At 44.9% G+C, this 26363-nt stretch overlaps 8 protein-coding genes across 8 annotated transcripts; 4 read left to right on the top strand and 4 right to left on the bottom strand.

Moving 5' to 3' along the window:
• Nucleotides 1-251: 251 nt before the first annotated feature.
• AOL_s00076g97 (uncharacterized protein) lies at nucleotides 252-1673 on the bottom strand (the record flags this gene model as incomplete). The annotated part of the gene is made up of 4 exons (XM_011122650.1): nucleotides 252-457; nucleotides 534-1054; nucleotides 1151-1501; nucleotides 1576-1673. 4 exons carry the CDS (start codon nucleotides 1671-1673, stop codon nucleotides 252-254), a joined length of 1176 nt encoding a protein of 391 aa, XP_011120952.1.
• A 2649-nt stretch (nucleotides 1674-4322) lies between these two features.
• AOL_s00076g96 (uncharacterized protein) lies at nucleotides 4323-5856 on the bottom strand (the record flags this gene model as incomplete). The annotated part of the gene is made up of 2 exons (XM_011122649.1): nucleotides 4323-4487; nucleotides 4552-5856. 2 exons carry the CDS (start codon nucleotides 5854-5856, stop codon nucleotides 4323-4325), a joined length of 1470 nt encoding a protein of 489 aa, XP_011120951.1.
• A 537-nt stretch (nucleotides 5857-6393) lies between these two features.
• Nucleotides 6394-7794, top strand: AOL_s00076g95 (uncharacterized protein; the record flags this gene model as incomplete). Its single annotated transcript, XM_011122648.1, has 1 exon — nucleotides 6394-7794. One exon carries the CDS (start codon nucleotides 6394-6396, stop codon nucleotides 7792-7794), a length of 1401 nt encoding a protein of 466 aa, XP_011120950.1.
• A 1081-nt stretch (nucleotides 7795-8875) lies between these two features.
• Nucleotides 8876-10237, top strand: AOL_s00076g94 (uncharacterized protein; the record flags this gene model as incomplete). The annotated part of the gene is made up of 1 exon (XM_011122647.1): nucleotides 8876-10237. One exon carries the CDS (start codon nucleotides 8876-8878, stop codon nucleotides 10235-10237), a length of 1362 nt encoding a protein of 453 aa, XP_011120949.1.
• A 153-nt stretch (nucleotides 10238-10390) lies between these two features.
• AOL_s00076g93 (uncharacterized protein) lies at nucleotides 10391-12031 on the bottom strand (the record flags this gene model as incomplete). Its single annotated transcript, XM_011122646.1, has 5 exons — nucleotides 10391-10715; nucleotides 10787-11636; nucleotides 11690-11767; nucleotides 11856-11892; nucleotides 11981-12031. 5 exons carry the CDS (start codon nucleotides 12029-12031, stop codon nucleotides 10391-10393), a joined length of 1341 nt encoding a protein of 446 aa, XP_011120948.1.
• Nucleotides 12032-13200: 1169 nt separating this feature from the next.
• AOL_s00076g92 (uncharacterized protein) lies at nucleotides 13201-20351 on the bottom strand (the record flags this gene model as incomplete). The annotated part of the gene is made up of 6 exons (XM_011122645.1): nucleotides 13201-13871; nucleotides 14081-18564; nucleotides 18641-19234; nucleotides 19298-19322; nucleotides 19401-19571; nucleotides 20147-20351. The coding sequence occupies 6 exons, from the start codon at nucleotides 20349-20351 to the stop codon at nucleotides 13201-13203; spliced, it is 6150 nt and encodes a 2049-aa protein (XP_011120947.1).
• Nucleotides 20352-21212: 861 nt separating this feature from the next.
• On the top strand, nucleotides 21213-23758 carry AOL_s00076g91 (uncharacterized protein; the record flags this gene model as incomplete). Its single annotated transcript, XM_011122644.1, has 5 exons — nucleotides 21213-21293; nucleotides 21367-21692; nucleotides 22213-22627; nucleotides 22677-23488; nucleotides 23554-23758. 5 exons carry the CDS (start codon nucleotides 21213-21215, stop codon nucleotides 23756-23758), a joined length of 1839 nt encoding a protein of 612 aa, XP_011120946.1.
• A 1094-nt stretch (nucleotides 23759-24852) lies between these two features.
• On the top strand, nucleotides 24853-25989 carry AOL_s00076g90 (uncharacterized protein; the record flags this gene model as incomplete). The annotated part of the gene is made up of 1 exon (XM_011122643.1): nucleotides 24853-25989. One exon carries the CDS (start codon nucleotides 24853-24855, stop codon nucleotides 25987-25989), a length of 1137 nt encoding a protein of 378 aa, XP_011120945.1.
• Between the last annotated feature and the right edge of the window lie 374 nt (nucleotides 25990-26363).

Genomic DNA, 26363 nt, shown 5'->3' with positions numbered 1-26363 from the left:
CGAAATAAGACGAAAGAAAACTCGGTTTAATAACTATCAAGTGAATGAAATGAAAACAAAGCCAACTGTAGTTTTTTTGATAAATTAACGCCGTTGCAGTACTCCTCCATTAGAATTGTCATATCATGATAGTCCCTTCCAATGGATCAATCAAGTCAAACAGATATGATTATTCAAAATCCAGTATTAAGAAATCTATAAAATCGAGCGATCGATCGATCGATCATAACGATATGATGCCGAGATCATATTCATTTATTGCCTAATTTCCAGCGCCAGGACCATCGAGTCGGGTTTGGCGGCCGTGTGGGCGATATCGCAGAAGATGCAGCCCTCTCCTTCGAAGGAACCTCCTTCGTCACCAGAACAGACTTCTTAGATTCTGCAATCGTAGTATCCTCAACATTAAGATTCTTCGCCTTCGCCTCCATTAACATCTCCATCGTCACATTGGATCCTAAAAACCTCGAGTCATTAGCATATATCCCAGGAATATAAAGGTGTAGAGTTAACTTGTAAAGGAATGAACATACCACCGCAAACAATCACAACCACCAAACTATCCTCCCTCAACTCCGGACACGCCCTCCTCAACGCTCCATTATAAACCGTCGCGACACTAACCCCACAAGCATCCTCAACCAATAACCTCTCATCCTCCGCCAGTTTAACACACCCCATCAAAGCCTCATCATCACTCAAAACCACACTCCTAACATCCAACCCTGCATCTCTCCCCCCGTGTCTAGCATACTCCCAGGTCTGTTTACTAACCCTCCTAGCACCCAAACTAGTAGCTCTGGAGGTAATAGCCGGTAACATATGATGTTCATCCAGTAACATCGCTGTGGCTAATGAATCCGCGCCACGGGTTTCGACAGCAATAATAGGAACCGAATCCCATCCGTGGGCCTTCATACCCGCGACTATTCCGTTGAAGAGGCCGCCACCGCCGACGGAGAAGACGATGGCGTCTGGGACCTGGTGGGATTCTGGTAGTTGTGCCGCAAGTTCCGAGACTAATGTTGAGTTTCCTTCCCAGACATATGGATGGCTATATTCATTCCACCGTATAATTAGCCCCAAAATCTCTCCTCTTTATATATATAAATAAGTCAAGAACTTAAATATGTATAAAATGTATACTTACTCAAAAGGCGGACAATAAACCGCCCCATCATCCCCCCTCATCAATTCTTCTCTCATATACTCATCCGCCTCGATCAACCCATCCCCGAAGACATGAAGATCTGCGTCCGTATCCCTAATCTTCTCCTTCATCAAATCGCTAGTTCTTTTGGAAACAACAACCGTAGTCGGAACGCCCAGCATTTTCCCAGCTGTCGCAGCAGCTAATCCGGCGTTCCCACCGGATGAACAGTAGAACCTTGCGCGGCTGGGGTCTGGGAGGGAGGCGAGGGAGCGGAGGTACATGTTACCCATTCCGCGGGATTTGTAGGAGCCGGAGGGTTGTAGGTTTTCGAGTTTCATGTAGACTTTGCTGTTACAAAAAATAAAAATTGAATGTTAGTATATATGATAGTTATTGTGTATGAATAGAGAGGAGGATCTTACCATCCTGCAGCAAGACTCATGGCCTTAGACTGCTTCAATGGTGTCTGACACCATGGAAGCTGTGGCTGTTGTGTAGAAGATGGGTATGTAATCGTCATCTTGTTGAAAGAAAGAGAAAAAAAATATTCAATCGATTGATATTAGAAATATTCGAGGAGGGGAGAAAAAGGTATTAAAGAGGAAGGATATATCGAAGAAAATTATTGAGATGTTGTATATTCGATCTGTCTATAAAAGGAAAACTCTCCGGTCTATATCTGTTCGCAAGTCTGAAGCAAAGCCGCTGAAATATCGCCTCGACGTTGAAAAATGATAAGATCTATCTCTTTCTTTCTCTCTCTTCCCTTATCTTTCGCCTTAAAGTCTTTCAGTGTCGCAATTTCAAAAATATAATAAAATCCAACGGATGAAAAGAACAGTTATTAGATCCGTTAAAAAAAAAGAATATATATGCAATAGACAAAGATAGATAGAGCAAGGACCGGTAATCGATAACCAATTAAAACAAGTCCCTAATGACAAAAACAAGCAGGAGGATCCTTCACGTTAAAAAAAATGACACTACACCGCCAGTATATATATATATTCTCACACGCAATACAACGGTTCACCCAATTAACCATCAAGGGTTAAGGTTACCGTTACTTTTCCCTTATCTCGAGGTCACTTCACCATATTCTCCTGTTATCGCGAATTCTCTCTCTCTCTCTACAAAAAAGAAAAAGAAAATAAGAAAATAAGAAGGAAAAACAATTCCAAGACATTGGAAGAAAGAAGGCCACTGGGTCTGGTCCCCTGAGCATACATACTTACATCCATACTGAGCACATAGCACCTAAATCACATCCTTTACTTTTCTTTTTCTCCCCGAATCTACTAGCTAACCAGCTAAGAAATGCAATTCTATGTATGTGTATGTATGTAAACGGCGGCGGCGGCCCAGTTCCAGATCCAAACTAAAGATAGGACCCCTCTGAAAATGCTTGAAAAGGCCCGGCCAAACGGCGAGAGGCCAACTTTAAATCCACAACGGTCAAGCTCCGATTCCTCCGAACTCCAGAGAAAAAAAGTATTGAAAAAAAAGCAACAATAGCTTAAGATAGCTAAAGAGTTATGAACCTGCCTAATTCATAAACCCACCACCTAAAAAAAAAAAAGAATTAAGCAATTCTGCATACGGAATAGAAAGATGTTCTGTCATCGGCTGGCTTTTTGAGCAAGGAAAAAAAAAAAAAAATCTGGGGTAATAAGTTATTTTTTCTTATTTTTCTTCTGAAATGTTGGGGAACTCGTCTCTTCACTTCATGAATTCATAGGTAGTTTGATTACCAGCTAAACATATCGAGGACAGAGAAAACTGACCGTCGGAAAGTAGACTTCTCATTGGACCAATTGGTTTTTTTCGCATATATTTCGCCATATACCCATGGATAAATCCAATGATCACGAAGTAACGAACGAATCGAATCGAAACCCCATGTTCCATTTTAAGGCTGCATCGTGCGCAAGAAGTAAAAATAAAAGTAGAATAAAATAAAAAATAAAGATAAGTGTTTGCTAGGAACTCCCCATACTTTTTCATTTCTTTTTTTTTGTTCATGAGTTATGACTTACCCCTGACATAATCGAATCGGAATACCACCAGCGACTTCGTACAAAAGCCTAACGACGCATACACCCGGCAAAACCACACCCACAAAAAAAAAAGGAATCCTTACGAACGGAACGTAAACTATACGGCAAACCAGGATCGTGGTTCTATGGGGTAATAGAATACGTAAAGTTCGTGCTTACGCATTAGCATGCTAGAAGCTATGGGGTAAGAGAAACGTAACAGGATATTATACAAAATATGTATTATATTATTCCAGAGCTACTAACCATTATGAAAAAAAGGATTCCTGTGGAATTATACTAAAAGAAGCCTTAACCTTTTCTTTTTTTTCTTCTCCTTCTTTGTAAAACGGTAGGACAGCGGGCCACGAGGTCTTAACGGATCGATGAGATTCGTTCTAGGCGTGCTTTTTTTTTTTCTAGAGCAGCAGCTTGAGCTCCAGCTCTCTGAGATTCTTATGCAAGAAGGCCTGCGGATTGCATATTGCGTCTGTGACAGGTCATCTGGCCTATGAGCTTAATCTAACCTCTTCAGATAATTGCTGCCGTCGATGCTGTCTTATTATTTTTTGTTTTATATTGGAGCTTCCGCCTTCACATAGAGCTCCGATTCTGTTACACCAAAACCTGTCGGCAGATATCGGATTCGATTCATTCCTACCAAAAGCGAAACACCCATCCAACCAACCACCATGCGCCGTAAAAACAGAAGAAAAAAACATGTCAGCTAAGACCAGACAACTGACCAATATGAATACCTTCGCTGCCATAAACGGAAAAGAAATTAAAATTAAAAATAAAAAGCCACCTTATGATACAAAGAAGAGAAATGTAGACAAATATGCCATCGTGACTTCGTGATTTAGAGCATAACGAGCTCGAAGAGAGAGAAGGGGAGGGGGAAATGTGAATGGCTGACGTGCCATAAACCACCTTAGCTATGCGCAAACAACGCCCGAAAAATGTCGAAAAGTATCCGAGAACTCGCATCACGGATGTGGGCCGCCCGCCGCCCTAACTATTTAGCTGTATTTCGTTTTCTCCACTGATAAGTGAAGGAGGTGAAAAAGGCGGTGTCTGATTTGTTGGGGAAGAAGGAGAGAGATAACGCAAAAGAAGACTAGACTGGCGTTTCACCACAGGACCACATCGATCTGGAACTCATCCTCTATTTCTGCGTCTTCTAGAGTCATATCCTCCTCTAGTTCTTCGCCATCGAAGTGGAGTTCTATCTCTGTGTCTTCGTCTATTTTTCGTTCATCGCGCATCCTCTCTATCACTTCGCTAATTTTCATGCTCTAAAAGCCGTCTTGCATTAGTGGCTGTTAATGGGTGGGTCAGAAGGAAGGAGTTTTAGCTTACCGGCTTAACCTTGAGCTGTAATTCCTTGAAATGTTTTCCTTTCAATGTGATCTCCATCATCTGCGTATTCAACGCGATGCCGGTCACGACCTCCTCATCCTCGTGGTCGCTGGAAAGCTCCAAAGCCTTTTCTCTCTCCTTCGCTGCCTCCCTCTGCCTCAATAACCCTTCAAATTCCTCATCCCACATCGCGTCAAAATAGATCCTACAGTCGTCAGGTTTGATACCATTTCGTATCGCCTCCCTTTCATCTTTCCCCAATGTCGAAAAACTATCGTTCCCCCCCTTTCTGTCGAGGTACATCTTCCCATCCCTATCGAACCTAATCCCCAGACTCTTGGGCACCGTCGAATCGAAGGCCCGGGTTTCATTCTGCCAGACCAGAACCAAGTGTTGTATTTGGTCCTCTGTGAACCCTTGCATACGTGCCCATGTATCTCGTACTTTTCCAAGAGTCTGGCCGAATTTTCGGTTGAATACCATGGGTTTTGTACCGGGTATTCCACTGATTATGAGGATTTGAATAACAATATCCTTAGAGGCGTCGGCAGGGTTTGTAGAGGTCGCATGTTGACTAGCCAGTAGCTGTGTTGACAATGGAGGCGACAAGACTCGAGATCTTGCTTCAACCTCTGCTTTTTTCTTATTGAATGCTTCGAGGACTCTATCGACTTCGGAAGGGTCGATGGGTTCGACGGATGTTCTGGGCGTAAGCGTTGGGTCTCTATTCTTCCGAGGGAGGAAATCGGGATCTTTGTTGTCGTCATTTTCGTCGTCGCCGATGAGAATGGCAGTTTCATCATCACTCTTTCGACGCTTCGAATACCTTCTTGGCTCAATCTTCTTTTTCTCTTCCGCTACAGCTTTCGCTCTCTGTTCACGAGCTTCGGCCTCCTTCTGACGCTTTGCCTTTGCCACTATTCGCATACCGGCGTGGACATCCTTCGAACGGCCAAAGAATTCGAGGTCGTTGAATTCCTTCTTTTTCTCGGTCTTTTTGGGGTTTTGGGATCCAGATGGTACGGTAGCCTGGGATGCAGTTGGAGATGTTAAATCGATGGTGGTAGATGGTTCTTTTTTGAGAAGCGGTGGACTGCTTTGGGATGCAGTTGGGGGCGTCAGATCGATAGTGGTAGATCGTTCTTTAGCTAGAATCGGTGTCGTTGATGCCACTAGTGTCGATGGTGATGACGATGATGATGACTCGATATCGCTTTTGACGACCGTGGGTTTGCGACTCGCCATCTTAAATCCCGCGATCCCTTTCAAGACTGGCTTCTTTCGTGCAGGTCGTTCAGCAGACATGATTGCAAGTTAATCAATAGCGATGCTGAAGTATAAGTATATCGTTGATGTGAAGTTAAGTTGGTGTTAGGGGATGTTGTGGGTTAGGAAAGAATATTGTAGAAGTGGGAGATGGTATTGTTGAGATTGCATTGAACGGGCGCTTGATATACCGCCGCTTGAACGAGGAGCGATAGCTTAGGTAGTACTTATATACTTCGAATCTGCGGTCTATATAAGTATCCAAAGCTATCGTTGGTGTTTCTGAGGATGAAATTGTTGGTGATGATGATGGCGATACATGCGCATGTGAAAGGCGAAGGAGGACAAAGAGAATGGAAGAAAGATGTCGCACAGTTGGGCAGAAAAGCCACGCCAAGAACCTTGTTCTGTTATCACGTGACCCACCATCTTGTCCTTCTGCAGCCCCCATGCAAGGAACCATTTCCCGGATCGTTATACGAACACTCAGCCTTTAACAGGGTCAATATACCCCTCGATGAGGGTTTTGAATCGGTTCAACGGACATACATGGCAGAATCTTGCATAGTAGTTAACATGGCTTCGGACCCCCCTGCAGTATCGTTGACGACCTTGTCCACCGAACTTACATTCCACATTCTATCATTCCTCTCTCCCATCGAATACAAAGCCTTCTCTTCTACCTCCAAAACATGCCGAAAAGCCTGCATTCCGATCGTTTTTCGTCGGGTGAGATTGTACCCGGAAAACATCCAACTCTGGCAAAATAACCCCGCTATCTGCATCGCCGTCAGACGTGTCTCGTTTTGTCCTCTTTATATCAAAAGTGAAACCGAACTTATGGACTATTGGCGAATATGCACGAATGCAGTGGGGTTATTATTCCCCAACGTTACGGATTTAAAACTGCTTTACCCGAGTTGTTCGTACTATCTACAGCAAAGGGATGTTGCCGAGAGAGACTCCTTTGATGATAAACTGTTACAGCTTGATAATCGGATATTCAGCGCGATATTTTCGACATTGTCGACATTTCCGTTTTATGAGTCACAGTTGAGGAAGCTACATATTGAAACTAATAGGTTTTGGTCGGCAGGCGAGCAGTATCCATCGGATATCTCGACTGAGAATCAAGAGTTTTTAGACTCGACTAATAGAGTCATGGCAGCGAAAGGGTTGGATCATATACCTTTCCCCCACATGTTGGAAGAAGTAGTACTCACTGCTAAGCTTATATACTTCACACCACCGGGGTATAATCTACATAACTGCGTCGCTCTACAAAATTGTATGGGTTCGTTAAGAAGTTTCAGCCTCTTAGGCACTCCGGATCATTCTACGAAACGATTTTCAAGAGGAAACCGACCAAAGGATGAATACATCAAGAATCCAATTTTATGGCTGAATATCTCGGACTACGTCTATCCAAATGTCACGACTCTGTGCATCAGTAGCAGATTTCTGACCAATGAATATATCTATGAGTTCCCAGTTCGTTTTCCGAGTTTACAGGAACTGAGGATTCACGACCCCAGTTCAAAGGTGGGATCGATGATTACCGAAAACTTCGAGGAAGTAACCGAAATGCTAAGGGCCTTTAAGGGGCTCAGGAGGGCGGTGATACCTTGGCCGTTGGAAGATACGAATGATATTGATTGGGAGAAGCCGGGTTGGGACCCTGCACCCCCCGTGCCGGTAGAAAAGATTGGAAAGACGGCGAGAGCATGGTTTGCGGATCAAAGTCTAGTGGCTCTGGAAAGGATAGCCTTTTGGATGTGGGATGTCGTGGAGAAAGAGACTCGTTGCGAGGCTGTGATTTCTGAACGTAGATTTGGGGTAGATGGTGGAGTACATGTGAGGAAGGTTACATGCACCAATAGAGAGGAGCTATTTCCAATTCTGGGGAAGGGCTGGGATCCCATTTGCTGGGTGGATCATTCTAAGAGGTTGGCTCGAACGGGGATGGTAATAGGGTAGTCCGAATGCAATATTATCGATACCTATTGGCGTATTCACATAATCTGATAGAAGTAATAGTATCTTTTCGTTCTTTCGAGATTCGAATATAATACTACTATCTACATTTTATTCAGCAAATCCTCGGTTATATATAGTCTCGCATCTGACTACATTCTAAATATACATGTTTATATATTCCTACACCAGTTCCAAAAAGACCAGATGGATATCAGAACATATGCTGCATACACTACTTCTGATCCTGCGGAGACCCTGATCAAATCTTACAATTACAAGATAAGCCTGGATATTCCAAAATATAAACCGTTATATATATATACTTTGACAGTTAATTACTATCAAAGAGCGACAATATCTTACTCAGGAATCAGAGCACATATGCCCACAAATATGCGGTTATATAACAATACAATTCACCACTAATTTCGTCTTATAGAATGCGCAGATGCTCGAATACAATAATTTCCTTTCGAATTCCTCAATACGTAAACCCCGCAGTCGCCAATACCAATATCTCCGTCGAAACCAACGCGGAACGGATTAATTAACTTTGTGGTATTCTGATGTCACCGTCACGTGATGTCCACGAGCCGCCTTCGGTCGCGAGCATTTTGGTCCTGCAGGCCAGGCAGCATGTTAGCAGCCTGGCTCGAAGGGCGGCCCGATCAAAGGGGTCTGCCGAATTGACTGTTGGATGTTGCAAAAACCCCACTGCCCAAAAACCACCCTGAATTAATCGAAGAAAGCGCTGCTCCCTTTTTTCCCTTTTCCTCCCATGTAAAAATCCCAAATCCCAAATCCCAACTTAAGTCCCAAGTCCCAAACTCCGGGTAACGAGGTTTCTCCCACTCTCAGGTTCACCGCCGCCGGCAGCAGCGCGTGTGCGTGCGCATTCGTATTTCCATATCAGATCAGGCGGGTCCCCGTATGCCCATAAAGAGAGACCTATAAGTCCCCGGCTTATAACGGATCGGGCAACCAGCGAAACAAAAAAGAAGGTGTAGCACAGAGGCTCATAAGTCCCCGAAATCACTGCACAAACAACAAAAAAGGAGGGTGGCAACCCGCCGGAACGCCAATGGATCTATCGGCTTTACCCCCGGAGCTCATGCTCATGGTGACATCTTACCTAACCCATCCGGATCTCAAATTATTTTCTCAAACTTCGAAATTCTGTCGGTCGATATGTCTTCCTGCACTTTTTCATGGTGTTTACATCGATACAACTACCCCTGCCGCCTTTGCGCCGGGGGGAAGCTTGTATCACGTTCGATCACATGTTAAGCACATATCCCTCGATGCTGCGCAACGTATATCGTTCGCTGGGTGTACCCAAGAAGTTGAAAGAACTGTGGACTATTTACGAGTATGCGCCGAGGGATTACAACTTTTTCCAAACTTGGGGAGCTTATTGGTCATCGCCAGGAGTTTGGAAGGGAAATACTTGGACGTTAAGGAGTTGAAAGGGATTCAAAAGCAGTTAATTTGGGCGTTGTTTTCCACGATATCGAGGGGTAGAGTCGATGCAAAGGGAGGGATTGGGAAGGGGGCGTTGGACGGAGTAGAAGAGTTGGAATTCACCTTTATTGACGAAGGCGGGGACTATGAAGAGGAAACTGGCAAGGAAATCTTGGAATGGGGGGTCGAATGTTTATCTGAAGAAAATAAGAGGTTTCTTCAGCTCGGAGAAGCTGGCGTGAGGGATGGCGTACCGATTCAGTTCCCGCGAGGGTTGAGGGTCAGGGAAGCCCAGCTCAACTTTTTCACCATGGCGAAATTCCCATGCCCGGATTACTTCTTCAACCCGTTCTGGACGTTACAGGGTTCGACGGAAACATTGACAAAATTGGCGTTATGCGGCGAATTCGGCACACAGAACGAAATAACAGCAGCAATTGGACCTGGTGGAGGTACGGCAGAGAAACCCGTACTATTCGCATTACCGCAGGCGGTTACATTTCCAAATGTTCGAGAGTTATTCGTCACACGACAGTACATGTATCCTGTTTTCTTCGCGGAAATCAGTTGGCGATGTCCAAATGTAGCATTGTTGAAAGTCGTGGTGACAGAACACGATCTTTGTCATTTGTCGCTAGAGGCTGTGGAGGAGATATATGTTGCGCTAAGGGATATGAAACGGTTAAGGTTCTTTATAGTTCCTGGGCCGAATCTGGAGCTTGAGGAAGACCTGGGGCCTCAGGAGTTGGTGGCAATGTGGGAGAGGGCGATGGAGGGGTGGGTTGAGTGTGGAATGCATGAATTAGAACAAACTATATTCGTGATGAGATCCATGGAACCAGACGAAGAAGGGTCGAGGATTGGAGGAGTCAGTGTGGAAGTTATCAGAGAGTATAGGGAGATGGCGAATCAAGTTTATTATAGACTGCACTTTTCGAAGATACCCCGGATGACTTTGGATGGGTTTTCGTGCCAGGAGTAAGTACTAGACTTTTATTTTGAGTATCAATATCAGGGAACGATCTTTTAGCATAGAGTATTTCTTTCCCCGGCTGAGCGATTTTGTATATATAAAAAAATATAGACATGAATTTAAGCGCATAATAAAGCCTGGTGCAGACACTGTCGTAAACTTTCAAGACTCGTTTGCGACGTCCTCGACGGCCTTAGTAAAGATTTCGCAGCCCTGTCTCATTTCTTCCTCGCTGATCGTTAGTGGAGGGATGAACCTGATGGTTTCGTAGATGCTGGTAGTTAGCGTCAGCATGTCATTCTGTAAGCATTTCGCTTGAACTTTGCTTGAGATCCCTGCTGCAACATCCTTTGGTGTCAAGGTTGGGAATGATGGGGAGTTAAATTCTAGACCGATCATAAGTCCAAGACCGCGAACGTCTTTGATCAGATGTCCTGTCTTTGGAGATGTCTTAAGGGCGTTCAGAGTGTCAAGTAATTGTTTCGATCTATATCACATATTAGTAAACATGACCGCATTGCATTGATATATGCATAGGGTCATTATGTCGGAATATACCTGGCGGCAACATTCTCAAGCACTTTCTCTTCCTGCATAACCTCCGCACAAGCTACACCCGCTGCGCAAGCGACCGCATTCCCACCGTAAGTGCCACCCATACTTCCCGGATTTTGCTTATCCATCAACTCCTTGTTTGCCGCGATACCACTAAGCGGCATACCATTTGCAATCCCCTTCGCCATAACCAAAATATCCGGTCTGACTCCCCAATGTTCAGCCGCAAAGTATTTCCCTGTCCTTCCAAACCCACTTTGAACCTCATCCAAAATCAAAAGTATCCCATGCTCGTCACAAAGCTTTCGAACTGCTGGTAAGAACCCGGGTGGAGGAACCACATACCCTCCTTCACCTAATACCGGTTCGATAAGTATTGCTGCTGTATCTGAGGCTGCAGATTGCTGCTTCAACAATACTTTCAACTCGTGTATCGGGTTATTACAGCAATTCTCAAAACCCAGTGTATCATTCCCACATGCAACAGCACATTGCGTACAATATGGAAACGGTGATGTTAAAACACCCGGCATGAAAGGTGCAAATCCGGAGCTGTACACCGTTTTACTCTTCGTCAATCCCATTGTACCGAACGTACGACCATGGTAGGAGCCCTGCATCACAATCACATTCTGACGTTTTGTCGCCATACGAGCAAGTTTAATTGCCGCTTCGACTGCTTCGGCGCCGGAGTTCCAGAAGAAAAAGGTATCGAGGGAAGGGTCTGGCATGACAGGTTTTAGCTTTTCGATGAGGGAGAGCATTGGTTCGTGCATTGCGATATTGACTTGGCCGTGGACCAGAGTTCCAATTTGAGCTTGAGCTGCCGCCGTAACCTTGGGATGACAGTGACCTGTTCTTCGTTTAGAAAGAATATTTCCCAACCAAGCGATTACGCTCAAGTACCTAAATTGGTGACACCAATCCCCGCCGTAAAGTCGAGTAATTTACGACCCTCATCGGTCCAGACGAAACTTCCAGCGCCTGTCAATTGCACACAACGCCCGTGCAACTACAATTAGCCAATTTTAAACTCGAAATGATGTGTTGAAGAGGTAAAAATCCAACAGACCTCGCTTTAGAACGATATTTGACAGGCGGCCGATTCCCTGACAGACAGACAGGCATTCAGTTTTAGCGGGCCGGAAGGAAAAGCCAAGTCGACGTAACCGAATGGGTAGTCTAGTCTCCGCTCACCTTGGCGATATGTTGGACTCCAAAAGCTGCTCTAGCTGTAGCAGCTGCCATTGTGATGAAGCTTTCGAGTTGATAAAATTGGGTATGAGTTCGAACTACGACTATTAACCAGACTTGAGGACTATAGGGAAGGTATAATCGGGAGAGTTTTTAAAAACAAAACAAAAGAGAATCGGGTTCGAAAACGGTTGAGAAATTCAATTCAAATCTCGAACGGAACGGCAGTGGGGAACGTAACGCGGGCGGTATTTCTGGCCAATGAAACCGAACCGAATGTAAGCGTCGGAAGACGCCGGTCGGTTTGCAAGTCCACTGAGTGCTGCGCTCCGTCGGCCGGCCGTTCTGGACTCGTAACTTTTGTCTGAAGTTGCATGGTGGCTGCGCTTTTATGGCACAGTTTGGGGGGCAAAGAGTTGATTTGATTGATGTTGTTATTATTCATTTGATCAAAGGGATTTTGGGGGCGGAGGGGTGGAATTTATTCAATTCAGGGTACCATATGGCCTCTTACTTATAAGAGGCACATTTGGTGGTCTACTGTTGTCCTGATTTATCCTGGTAGCTGTGAGGGTTCTTGATAGGTGCCACATTTTGCCTGTCAGCTGCGGAGACAAAACGTGATGTAATTTTACTGATTCAAGTCATGAGAATTAATATATTAATACCCGGTTAATTAGAAACTATATTCTGTAATACTATATCATATCATATCCTGACAGTGTTTTTTAAAAAGTAAATAGCGTTCTACATCTATCTGCCCTTCATACACTTAATTCTGATTGCGATCCAGATAGTAGTAGATAGTTACCATATAGGCTTAAAAACCTCAATATGTGCATGTCTACAGCTACGATTATTGCATTGCCTTTAATTATAATTAAACTTACCCACGAAGCTGGTAACTTCGAAAGTGACAACATTGAAAGAAATGGGTGGCGAACAGGCTTATAATTAATGTATGGCTAGAACTAAGCGCTACGACAAATACAAATTAAAAACTTTATAAGATACCTACTTACTTAATACACTAGAAATCAAATTCCTAGATCCATCTGCCGATAGAATCGGCTCGGTTCCATGTCTACGTAGATGGATATTGAGACGAAATACACTAATGTCAACGCATCTAGTTGGGATTCGAATTCATTAGTATATTACTAACCCGATAAAATCCCATACCTATAGAACTTCATCTCTAGATCTAGATAGGGGCCAGTATCTTACTCTATTCCATCAAGTCGTTGTTCAACAATGAACCTAAGATTGTCCGCAAATTCAAAATATCCCTGGTATGCTGCCGTCTCTATTCCATCCTCGATACATTGTATCGGGATCCCTGGCAAAAGAGGGCCGAAGAATTTTTGTAGACCGTCCTCTAGGCAGGGGTTGCAACCGGTACGGCCTAATATATCTAGTGCGTGCCCGTACACCGATGCGCTTTTTGTCAGAACTGAGATAGCCCACTCGGGACCCATGTGGTTCAGGACGACATCTAGAGCCTCGTGCATATGGTTGAAGAGGAGATGATGTAAAACGTGACCTTCGGCTGCATCCCAGAAGCTGAGATCTGCCCCTGCTTGCAAGAGTATCTCAAGACACCGGGCACTCTTTGCACAGGAGAATACTTCAAGCTCTGGCTTGAAGAATTCTTGACCACTCATTTTTAGATTAGGATAACCAGCATTCAGGGTGTCGGCGATTGCATATCCTCCTTTCACTTCTAGTGCCGCACATTTGAGAGAAAGTAGCCCATTTTGTCCCCACAGGTCAACATGAGGCCTTTGTGGATCCGGGAGTTTAAGCATCTCTTCAATGAACTTCAGGTTGCCATGAATGACGGCAGTACGTATCGGTGTATCGCCGCGTGAATCAATTAGATTGACAATAGAGACTGTTACCCCGGTTTTGTTAGTTTTGTATTCATAAAAATTAAAAACTTTCGACAATAAAACAGAAAACTTGAGGAGGAATGAATATTTAAATATCATCGACCCCGAAGACTTCGGAACTATAAGATCGAGAAAACCCATTCGACGATAGCTATCGGTGTCTTTGATGTAGCAACTTGAGTGACGGTTAAATCCATGAAGTTACACTTACATGTGCCTCCTTGTATCCAGCGCTGTCGACCCCGAAGGGGTAGATCCAGCTCATCAGGAATCTTAAAAAACAGAGCGGCTTTCTCCACTAAAATTCTTGCGCAACGCCAATGGCCAGAACGGGCCAAAAAGTGAAGAGCAGTTTCTAATACACCTTCATCAGCTGTACCAGACGCAGGTACGAGACGATGATTCCTTAATTCTCCTCTGTGATCTTCCTTCGACTCTAAACCTTCAAGAACATTTGCTATAAACTCAAGCTCAGACGACGCGTCGCGGTTGAGGATGTGAAATAGCGCGTCCCATCCGTACCCATCTTGTATGGGCAGCAGACACTTATTCGATAGAAGAATACGGACGACTTCCTGATCCCAATAGTGGATAGCAACCTGTAAGATTGTTACGGAGAACCAAGCTATTTGTGGAACTCCCAAATCTGGTACTACTAGAGGTCTGCAATTGCCAGTGCCGTTCTTAATTATTTCAAAGTCCTCGTCTGAAAGAAACTCTCCCATCTGAGATTGAAAGCTGCCAAACTTAATTGCATGAGATATCCGTTGGAACAAAGTTCTATATGATGCATGAGCGCCGCTGCCGGAACTCCCACTAGACCCGCTGATTGAGCTGCTAGTGGATTTATGTCCCCCGGTATATATATCGATATCCAGGGAAGGAAAATTGCCATCGGCCTTAACCGGTTTCCATTCTTCTAGAATACGGCAAAATTGGAAATTTGAGCAGCTTTCCGCGATTGAGAAAGCAGATCTGCCGGCGGCATCACTGACGAATTCAGTTCCGGTGTAGACCTTTCCTTGGCGAATAAAGGATGCGACGAGGCTATATGCCTTATCGTCTAGGTCTTTCAACCCAGCGAAAAGGAAAACGTCCTCCTGGGAAATATTTTCATGATGTTCCAGCACTAAATTTATGACTTGAGAGTTAAGGGGGAAGCCTGGGGACCGGAGAAATTCCAGTGTGACCTTTCGTTCCATTGTACAATCGACCCGGGGGAGGTTTTTAAGGAGCGCATTAACACTAGAGACCGGACGGGATTTAATTGCATACTCCAAACATGTGGTTCCGTAGGAATCTTCATCGAAGACGTTACTACCAGCCAGTATCAAAGCTTCAAGGATATCGGGGCTACAGTCAATATCCAGTGCTATGTTCAGAGGCGTTAATTGGGCTGCGTTCTTCATATTTATCGAGGCCTGGAATTTTCTCTCCTTTAATATCTCGATTATTCGCAGCGAGTTATCGGAGAACAGCAGCATATGCCAAATATTTTCTCCAGTTTCGGCCACTGTTCTGGAAACATCGATAGGCTTTTGGTCAAGAAGGAAGTTTAGGACTATCGTGTTTCCGAGAGAAGCTGCTTTAATTACTGGAGGTAATTCTCGATCCTGGGTGCTATGCTCGATTTCCGCCCCAGCTTCAACAAGCACCTTCACTACCGAGACATCTGAATCAATTTCTATCCCATAATCGAGTGCAGAGCAGCCTTTAGAATCGATTGCCGCAACATTTGCGCCGCAGCCAAGTAGAGCTCGAATGAAACCAACTTTTTGTTTCTCAGCAGCTACCATTAGTGCGGTTTTGCCTAGTCTGCACGACGCATTGACGTCCACTCCATGATCACATAGGAGCTTAATCAGCTTGATACCGTTGACAGTGTCCAGCCAGCCAAGCATCATATGAAGTGCAGTACGGCCGTCAGGCATTATTGCTGTCGCATTTGCACCACTTCTAATCATGAATTCGACTCTTGAGAGTGAGACTTCCCTCGATACTAACGAGTGGAGTGGGGTTTGTTCGTCAGTGGTGATTTTAGCTTCTAGTCCAATCTGAGGATGCTTCTGAAACAATAAAAGACATTCTCTCCAACATGCCTCGCAGGTTACCTGGAGTGTCTCGAAGAAGGGGGCATTGTAGGTAACACCAAAGCCGTTAGGCAATGTCGTCCGTGGTAGGAGAAGTCTAAGTACTTGAAAGCGCCGGAAACAAGGACTATCTGGTGAATGTAGTCCCAGCTGACCAAGGTCTGGGTCTTCAGGACTTCTTTTCATCATCCCCGCTGCAACTGCAAACGCTGTGTACCCCTCGGTGGTGACAGAGTCGACATCGATATCTGGAAGTTTCAATAGCCATTCTACTAGCTTAAGAGCTGTTTCCGGAAACTCGTTCCGAACAGCAATGTGCAGCAAAGTTTCCCCATCCTCTGTTGGTGTCCCGACTGAAATCTGGCTACCAGAGGCCTTCCCGGCTTTCAATAGTAAGGGTAGACTGTCTGGGTTGGAGGAAAAACATGCGTAGTGCTGAGGGAGCCATCCTCGCGTTTTGTGTTTTACTGTCACTTGAGCGCCGGCTTGGATTAAAATGGCGATTGAATCGGGGTTCCCAAATTGGCAAGCCTTCATAAGAGGCGTAGCGCCGGTATCAGTACAGGGATCAATAGCGGCCTTATGTGAAAGTAAAAGCTTGACCAAACTGCTATTGATATTAGCTGCTGCATCATGGAGGGCAGTATAGCCTTTTATGTCCTGGCTGTCGATGTCGAGGCCACGATTTCGATTTAGGACAGCCTCTAGATATTTAGGTTCTGGGAGGAAACATGCGTAGTGATAATACGTGCCATTATCGTTAGTTTTCAGGGAGAAATCGATATTGGAAGAAATTAGATCCTCTGAGATTCTGAAAAGGTTTTTTGTTTTCCCAGCAGCCGCAGAAAGCATATCATACGATTGCCAGAGGGACATCAAAGGAGTCTCGCCATGGGAAGACTGGAGGTTAACATCAGCACCTGCGTCCAGCAGGAGTCGAACACAATTATAATGTGCAGAAATGCAAGCATAGTGTAAAGGCGAGAAATTATCATTCTCTGGCGCCTGCGTATTCACAGAAATACGACTGCAAGCCAGCAGCTGACTCACTATGGTTTCATGACCAAATGAGCACGCGCAATCAAGAGCGGTAAATCCATCTGGACCACGATTGTTGATAATACCAGGGTATTTGGAGATAATAGTATTGACTATGTCACTCATCCCTGCTCTCGCAGCTGAGAGTAGTTTTTGCAGACGTGGTGCGTCTGTTTCTTGCTCAGGAGTAAGAGTATTTCTTATCGGAAAAAACTCATCGGGGTCAGGCACTTCGTTTTTGTTCAGCGCCAATGGCCGGAAATCATCGACAAGATGCCCGACCTCTGCTTCCGCAGCCCCATTTCTCATCAAAGCCTCGCAGATTTTCGCTTTACAGTTTCTATCCCAGAGTTCAGCCGTGGAGAATTCGAGTAACTGGATGACTTCGGCGTTGGTGATCCACCCACTTAGAATATTTTTGCATAAAGAGTCAACAACTTCCATCGAAACTTGCTTCTCAAGTTTTGAGAATATCAGTTCTGCAGTCGTAGGACAGTATTTTCCTGCTTCGAAAAAAGTGAAAAAGGGGTAGGTAATTTCGTTCCCCTCGGTACATATGTTGGGATCAGCCCCCGAGTTTATCAAGAGCAAGATTATCTGGTTGTAATCATGAGAAATCGGGGGTAACTGATTATCTGATTGAAGCTCGACCGGTATCTGCCGTTCATGATATTTGAGCAAAGCCGCCGAAAGAGGAGTTCCGCAGTGAGGGACTATAAAATTGACACAGTCTTCCTCCTTAACGAGTTCTTTCGTTACGCTTAACAGCCCAGAATAAGCTGCGAAGAAAAGCTGGATGCCATCGTGAATGAATAAACCGTTTCCCCAGAAGCCAGGTCTCGAGTTTCCAATATCAGGGAGGAGGTTGCCTTTTCGCCATCGCAGGAAGTAAGAATTGTTTTGGACTCTAAGGAAATCTTTAACCAAGGTGTCAAGATCATCGTCCCAAAGAGGAAGAGCGGCCCTGGCGTGTTCGTCCCAATAGTAATCCGCGTACTTGAGTAATGGGTAAGTCTCATACAACCCCGCGAATTCGTCATCAGCAAAGAGATACGCTTCTTGGAAGTTTTTGAGCATCATGTAGCGCAAGCAAAACTTTGCCAACCATCTGTGACTATCAAATTTGTTTATTCTGAAAAGGTCTAATGAAGGCGGGCGTTGACTCCAATTCTCTAATTGTATGAAGAAGTCTTTGACGGTGAAGTGAGAAAATTCCAATATTTTTGTTTCGTGGTTCAGTCTCACAAAACTGCTCCCTAATTCGAGAATTTTATCCTCGTCAAGAATTGAGTCCTCATCATAGAAACCCTCCGCAGATCTAATGTTCGCAGCAGCCTCTGTCAACTGTGATAAAGTCAACGGGGTTACGGAAAACGTCAGCCATCGTAGCGTCCGCAGGAGATACTCTATGTCGCTTCCGCCCCCGCCCTCATTCGATGTTATCCTTTCCAGAATTTTCTGATAAACTCCATTTAGTCCCGGTGGAAGGTTGCTCAGCGCTTGCTTCCGCTCGTTATCGGTACCAAGCTGGCATAGATAATCGATCTGGCAGACTGCCCACTGGAACCTAATAGTATATGTTGAATTTTAGCAATGCCTTGAGCGGATGTGGATCAAAAGATATAGGTCTAAATTTAACTAACATTCCTTTACAGCCTTCGACAAGATTGTCTATAATCAAAGGCTTCATATCAGGCTTCCCTGGCCGAGGCCTACCCAGTCTGAGTTTTTTAGAACGGATTCGGTCTTCAACGGCTAACGCAACATAAAGCTGTACATCTGATTTGGAAGCGGCGACCTCGATTCTATCATAGGCGGATAATACGTTCTCAAGATCTGGTTCGGGGCGACTGCACAAAAGAACCTTGATTGGGTTGGGTCCTATATCTGGGAGTCGGCTAAGCTGCTGTGCTAAGTCGGCTCTATTTGTGCATTCGTCTAATCCGTCAACAACTATGATCAAGTTGGCATATGGCATGGAGACTTGTGACAAAATTTGTATAAGGTCAACACCGCAATCCCCTAAACAAGAGCCAATAGATCTGTCAGGATTGTGCTTGATGTAAACCTCCTCTAGGATGTCGAATGCGGATGCGCTTTGCTTAGAAACTTGCATGATTAGTGAACAGAGTATATTGTCCAAAGTCTGTGAGTCTTTGGACTTAAAGTCACAGTAGTGGAAAGCTATCGCATCGCTATCCTCCATCTCGTCGATGATACTTTCTATAATAGATGAACTATAATCAATGTATATATATTAGTGTAATATTCGAGAAATTCTTCAACTGCTAGTCTCTTACACCATGACGGTCTTTCCAGCACCCGCTGAGTGGAATAATCATGTAAATGAGTTAGCAAACTTTACCTGCTAATGGCGGAAAGGGTCTAGACACGGTTACTCACGGATTCCTGAGAGCCAGAGCCGCGCATTGGGCGTGTTCCTCCATGTTTGGTACTCGTCGCGATCAGCAAACCATTCAGCTGTTCCAGCATATCGGAGACTCAAATTATTTTGGTGGGCAGCCCGAGGATTCGCAGTGCTTGCCCAATTGATAATCCGCCGCTTCTCGATATCTAGAGTAGATAATAAGAGTTTAGTACTGTGCTAGATCAACAGCAGGCTGTTACAGACCAAGATATATCCGTTCAAGCCGTTTAACAGTGTCCAATTGGCCTGCCCGAATTTGTTCTGCAATATCTTTCAAATCGTCTTGTCCTTTTAAAACTGATACTAATGCCGATCTTTATAGACATATCGATAATTATATAACAGCTTGATTAGCCTCTCATGCGAGATTGCAAAAGCTCTAACAACCATTGGTGGAATACATTGTATTAGTTTGCAAGGCCAGCATTATATTGCTTTTATGCCGCTTGATGCTCTCCGTTATTTGATTTGTCTCTTCTTTCTTAAACGGCCAGGTTAACCGATATGATATACGGGCAAGCTTTGACGAATCGGTATGATCGAGCTCCGGGAGTGCATCATACAAGCGCTGGAGGTCCTTTTTGCAGGCCATCAGACACTCAGATGTCATGAGGATATGTCGCAGAATTCTCGGCCCCTCAGACAGAGACGCTCCGATAGAATCTATCCATAGGAGTTGGTTTAGTAGATTACAACAGTAGACGAAGACCCTTTGACATACCGAACTGCTGCTCGATCGCATACTCCCCAAGCCGTAGGAGAGCGAAACGTAGGTTGCTAAGTACTCCATGCAATAATACAGTTTCATCTATAAGGCTTCGAATCTCGTGTTTTGCTTCTTTAACCGTAGAGTAGTATTTATATCCTTTCGCAATAACGAGGTCGGCAAGGGCCACTAGCCCTGCGACCGATGCTGCCGCTTCCATCCCAATAAACTTTACGCCAGCAATGTTCCTACACGCTCAATGACGAATTCCGGGAAACTTAGGTTCTGAAAGGTGAGAGTTGATTTAGAGCGATATCGTGAAGTGTAAGTACTTCGGTTTTATAAAACATGCTAGCTATAGCATGCTAACAAGGCTGACACCCTCAGCCTTCATGACGATATAAGCTAAACAAGATTCCTAGCATGGATCTTGGCTTAGCTTGTCTATATAGTGACTTTACTATCTTGTAAGCCTAGTCGCTACTTCTAGCCAACCAAAAGCGCATCCAGGGCATGGGAAAATGCATATTGAGGTCATATATTCTAATCGATACGAAAGTGTTGGTCATACGTAACGTGTAACACCAGCCGCTCACACAGTTTGGTTACGAGACTGCCGCTCACGCTGGGCATGGCCGTGAAAATTGGTAGCGCAACACACAAGTCTGGTTACGAGACTGATGGCCGTGTCAGTCTCGTAACTGGCCATGTACCTAATGTTGGCGTGGTTCTATATTGTGTTGCGAGCTGTTGGAAATTTGCGCGTTGTTGTGTTGTGTCGGTAAACATCCGAGTTGACTCTTGGCGGGCTTGGCGTTGTCATGGCCAGCTTTTTCAATAGGACACCCCAGCCATCTGAACATCACCTTTTCATCCATCAATCCATCCTCCAAACTAAATTACGACGCTACCACTATCGTCATCATTCATCCGCACGACCTTTCGGACCCTCTCGACATACTACACGTTCCCTCCATTGACCTCGCATGCGCGATACCTTCTTTGGCTCCCCGTGATCTGTACGATTTCTCTGCTCGGAAAACCAGTAAACAGTGGGTAGCGGCCTCTGCACGTCGCCAATATGAGCTACTACCAGAACCCCGACCCCCAGGCGATGAATGTGGATGAGAATGCCGAATATGAGGCTGCGAACAAAGTCGTCGTATGTTTTCCTTTTTTTTTTCTCACTGGATACTTCTGTGATTAAATGCTAATTGGATTCAATTTGGTATTAGCTGGAGGACGGTGATGATTTCGAGAATTGGGAAAAGTTAATACGCGTCTGCGAAGGTCTTGAGGGAGGTGGTGGCCTTAACAGGAACTCCTCACCCCAGGCAATAGCTATGACCCGAAGCGCGTTTGACCGGTTCCTCGCGAAATTTCCGTTACTCTTCGGATACTGGAAGAAATACGCCGACTTGGAGTTCAGTATTGCTGGTACGGAGGCCTCAGAGATGGTGTACGAACGTGGAGTCGCCAGCATCACAAATTCTGTTGACCTCTGGACCGCGTACTGTAACTTCAAAGTCGATACCAGCCATGATATCGACGTGACCAGAGAGTAAGTTTTCTTATCACAAAAAGCCAACTGAACATATATAGAAGGCAATAACCTAGATTCAACGGCGGGACGAGGGATGTTCCAGTGGTATAAATACTTTATTGGAGAAACCTTGCAGCCGTGTAACCCCCTTCCTTCCTTTACCCCTCCCCTCCCCCCTCCTTGAAGCGCAAGATCTTTACAAATCTTCTATCATAACTTCAGTGAAACCTCTCCGCGATGAACCTCACTTCCACATCGTTATCTCTATCTTTCACATCTCTTCTACACACCTCTCTTTACATCCCCGAGTCTGCGTGCGGTTCATCGCACTTCACCAACGGGAATAAGAAACGGAGTCATCTCGGAGATGGCAAATAAACTACAACCGATAGAAAATTCCTGGACCGGTTGCCAGTATTAGGCTTAGTTAACGTCTCATTCTGTTTGTTACTCATGCGCTCATCCAATCCCTCCCCCCGATTTCTGCATACCATTATAGGATAGCTAAAACTGACAAGGACTCCGCTAACCATAATAGATTGTTTGAGCGTGGTGCCAACTGCGTTGGTCTCGACTTTCTCGCTCACCCGTTTTGGGACAAATACATCGAGTTTGAGGAGAGGCTCGATGCCCACGACAGGATATATGCCATTTTGGATCGGGTTGTTCATATTCCAATGCACCAATATGCCCGATACTTCGAAAGATTCAGGACGATGGCTCAGACAAGGCCGCTTAACGAACTTCTACCCGCGGATATGCTCGCACAGTTCCGACAAGAGGTTGAGAATGAGCCACAACAGCCTATTCAAGCCGGTCATCAACAATTGAAAATGGAGCGTGGAGAGCTTGAAATTGAACGAGAAGTTAGAGCCAGAATCGACAATTTTCATCTCGAAATTTTCCAGAGAACTCAGACAGAGACCACGAAGCGCTGGACATACGAACAGGAGGTATGCAGATTCTAAGCCGATTATTAGATCTATGCTGACAATACCGCAGATTAAACGCCCTTATTTCCACGTGACAGAACTCGATGAAGCGCAACTCATCAATTGGCGAAGGTACCTTGACTTCGAGGAGGTTGAAGGAGACTACGCACGTATTCAATTTCTCTACGAACGGTGCCTGGTTACCGCATCTTTTTACGATGAATTCTGGTTCCGATACGCAAGGTGGGTGAGCGCCCAAGAGAACAAGGAAGAAGAGGTGCGAAATATCTACCAACGTGCTTGCATGCTCTACGTCCCGATGAGTAGACCGCAAATTCGTCTGCAGTACGCCTTTTTTGAAGAGATGCATGGCAAACCGGATATGGCGAAGGACATCATCGAATCTATCTTGATAGTTCTACCGGGATACGTCGAAGGGATTGTTGCATTGGCCAATATCACCCGCCGAAATGAAGCGCTGGATGCCGCCATCAAAGTGTTCTCAGACGTTGTTGACAACCCCGCAACTGATCCATACACTAAAGGTGCTATCACCGCAGAGTGGGCTCGTATGGTTTGGAAAAACAAGGGTAATGTCGAAGAGGCCCGACAGTTGTTCCAAAAGAATCACCACTGGTGTCTCGACAGCCGATATTTCTGGATCAATTGGTTGCAGCTTGAAATGGAGCTCTTGACGACCCCAGAAAATGAGGCTGCCCAACACTTGAAGATTCGACAAGTCCACACAGATATCCGACGGCGTGCCAGGCTGCCACCATCAACAATTAAAGATTTGACGCATCTGTATATGAAATACTTGCAAGAAAGAGGAGGCAAGGATTCAATGAAGGAGTACCTCACTCTTGATAGGGAAGTCAACGGGTGAGTTTTTTCAAGATTTTCTATATTCTACTTCTAGCTTAGACATTTGCTGACAAACACGCTAGGCCCTTCTCAGTTCAATCTGTCAACAAAATAAAGCTTGCTGAGGATGGGAAGGAAGCGACAACAAATAGAAGAATGCTCTTGGAGAATGGTCACCCAGGTGTCGAAGTCGATGAGGCTGCAATTCGAAGGGGGGAAAACCCTTACACAAAATATTTCCAGGCTCAAGGAGAGACTCCGGCCCCTAATGGGCAGGTCAGTGCTTAGCTGAACCGTTCATGTGAATCTGACGGTTTACTAACATATCTGGGTCACGTAATATCTGCGTGTAGCCACCCTTAAGACTGGGGGTTTGAGGACCACCGCTCTGCTATCCTTGATGATCATCCTCTTTTGTTCCCCCCGATATGAAATAACTTTGCTGTGGCTTTCCTTTACGTTTTGGGCTTGTCCACAGCCTTGCCTAACACTAATACTGTACTACATCTCACGTCCTTGCATTTTCATATGGTAGAAAAATTTCGGGTTTGCACATGCAGTTTTGACCTTCCTACGTACCTTTCCATAGCTTTTCCTCTTTTAAGCTTCGCCAACGATGTATTTTTATATGGCTACAAGTTCTTTGAACGGCTTTACGCCCACGTGCACGATGATTTACTTCGAACCCCTTTGACGTACCCCTTTTAAGCGTGGCCCTTATAGTTGATACTGACATCGTAACTTTTACCTATCTATTCTTTCTCGTTTCTTCTTCTTTCCTTTTACTCTATCGGCATGACAGTGTCGGCCTCTCTTATTTGTTTCTTATGGAAGATTATAGGGATAAATATAACCATTCAAACCGGACCTACAAGCCCATCTTGGTTTGCTAGGACAGCTGCCCTAGATTATTGGGATTCATAATTGTGGAAGTCATGATGCATGGCAGTCTGGAAAAAACGTTTTTCCTCACTAAGGTTTCGTAATGCAACAACGCTCAAATATAGCTCCCACATGGCGATGATCACAGGCGAACGGCCTCATAAACCCTAGATCTTCTTGTATACCTATAAGATCTTGCTCGCCTTTGCAAATTTGGTTGATAGCCTTGTAGAGACTATTATTATCCGTGCCTTCTTTATTAAATTTTCTTCTCTCTTTAATTTCTCTCTCTCGCTTTCTATCTCTCCCCTCAACCAAAATCACTGGTCGCAGCCTAAGACCTTAATATCTCAAGATCAATTTTAAGTTTCTAACTATCTATTGGAGCATTCTACCCACCTCTCATTCCATATAGCAATTTAAATTTGACGTCACAAGCGCAATATATTACTTTGCGGTATTTATTGTTCTCTATACTATAAGATCCTGGAATACTCACCATGTCGGATTCAGGCGAAAGCTCAGGATCCGCGACTATCACTCCCCCCGAGACTCCCGTCCCCCGGTACGAAAAGAAAGCCAAAAGCTTCGACAACATCGCTACCAAGGAGTTTAGTAGGATGATTTATGCATCGAACACCCTTGAAAATACAGGGTTAAGCCTTGAAGACACCACCCGTCTGTGTGAACTAGTTTTCCGGGACGAAAAGGTCCCAGAAACGTATAATGAAGAAAAACTACTAGAAGAGCAACGACAAAAAGAGGAAGATGAAGCCCAGTGGACGGTTATTAAATGGATTATTTCTGCGCAAGATTACTTTAGTGGAACCGTTGAGGGTGATAATGGTGCAGAACTTACTATTGAGGTCGATGAGAGGAGGGAGAATAAGCAAGCTAGAAGGGAGGTTATTCAACATGCTCGAGCTTGGAAGTATTTGCTTGAGAGGTTTTGCATTGGTGAGGAGGAGCTGAGTGTCAATTTGATAAAAAACACGCATACAGTTTTATGCGCCGGGTACGAGCTTGAGGATTGCGACGAAGAATGGTGGCAATGGAGTGGTGCATATAGAAAGACTGATAACATTGGCCCTGGGACGTTACAACAAATTTGCCAGAGTTCTCAACGTAAAAAATCACGGGACCGAGATGGTTCTAGAACCCCGACACAAAGAAGTTACGGAAGAACAAAAGGTAGAAGAACACCGCCGTTATATATCAGAGCCTCGGCGATTGAGAACTACATGGATTATGCGATGTCTGATTTTAGAAGATTAAGGGGGGTTGAGTCTATGTATGGACTCAATGGGTATTGTGATTTGGCAGCTTGGTTACAAGGGATTATTATGACTATATGGCCATTTAGAGCGGAGAATTCGAAGTTGGCAAGGTTGCTCATGAATGGAGTGCTGTGGAGATATTGTGGTATCGTAATTCCACTTGGCGAAGGGAAGAAGGAGAAGGATGAGTACCTGGAGATTTTGAGGAGGGGTACGGAGATTTTTCATGGAGGGGAATTTTCAGTCCCGGTTGAGGAACAGAAGGGGTATGAGGAATTGGCCCTGGTGGTAAGGAAAAAGGCAGCGGAGGCGAAGAAGAGGATTGAGGAGAGTATGAGGTGGAAGTGGCGATGGACGTGACCTCAACTGAAGAATAACAATTCAACTTCGAGGCGATATTGGATCAACTTGGGCTCCTAGACCATCTAGGTTACCTTTGGACATATGCATATTAGCGACCTACACGTACATAGCCCCGTAGCCAGTCCTTACACGTTGCAAGGAAGGGCTTTATCATTCCGCTGTTTTAGCACTGTATGGCGTATCTAGTTTCCAGTTTCTTGGCCTATTATTGTATACATATAACTGCCCCTGTAAATTAATAATTAATCTGTCATTATCACTCTTATCCTGACGGAGAAGACCGGATCGCGATATTGTATGGGGCTTTCTGAGCTTCCAATTCTGGTGTTGAGGTTGTTGGATGTGAATTTCAGGTTAGCCGTATCTGGTCC

Source organism: Orbilia oligospora (genome assembly GCF_000225545.1).
Source record: "Orbilia oligospora ATCC 24927 unplaced genomic scaffold scaffold00076, whole genome shotgun sequence".
Lineage (NCBI taxonomy): Eukaryota > Fungi > Ascomycota > Orbiliomycetes > Orbiliales > Orbiliaceae > Orbilia > Orbilia oligospora.
This window is presented reverse-complemented; position numbering and strand designations above follow the sequence as displayed.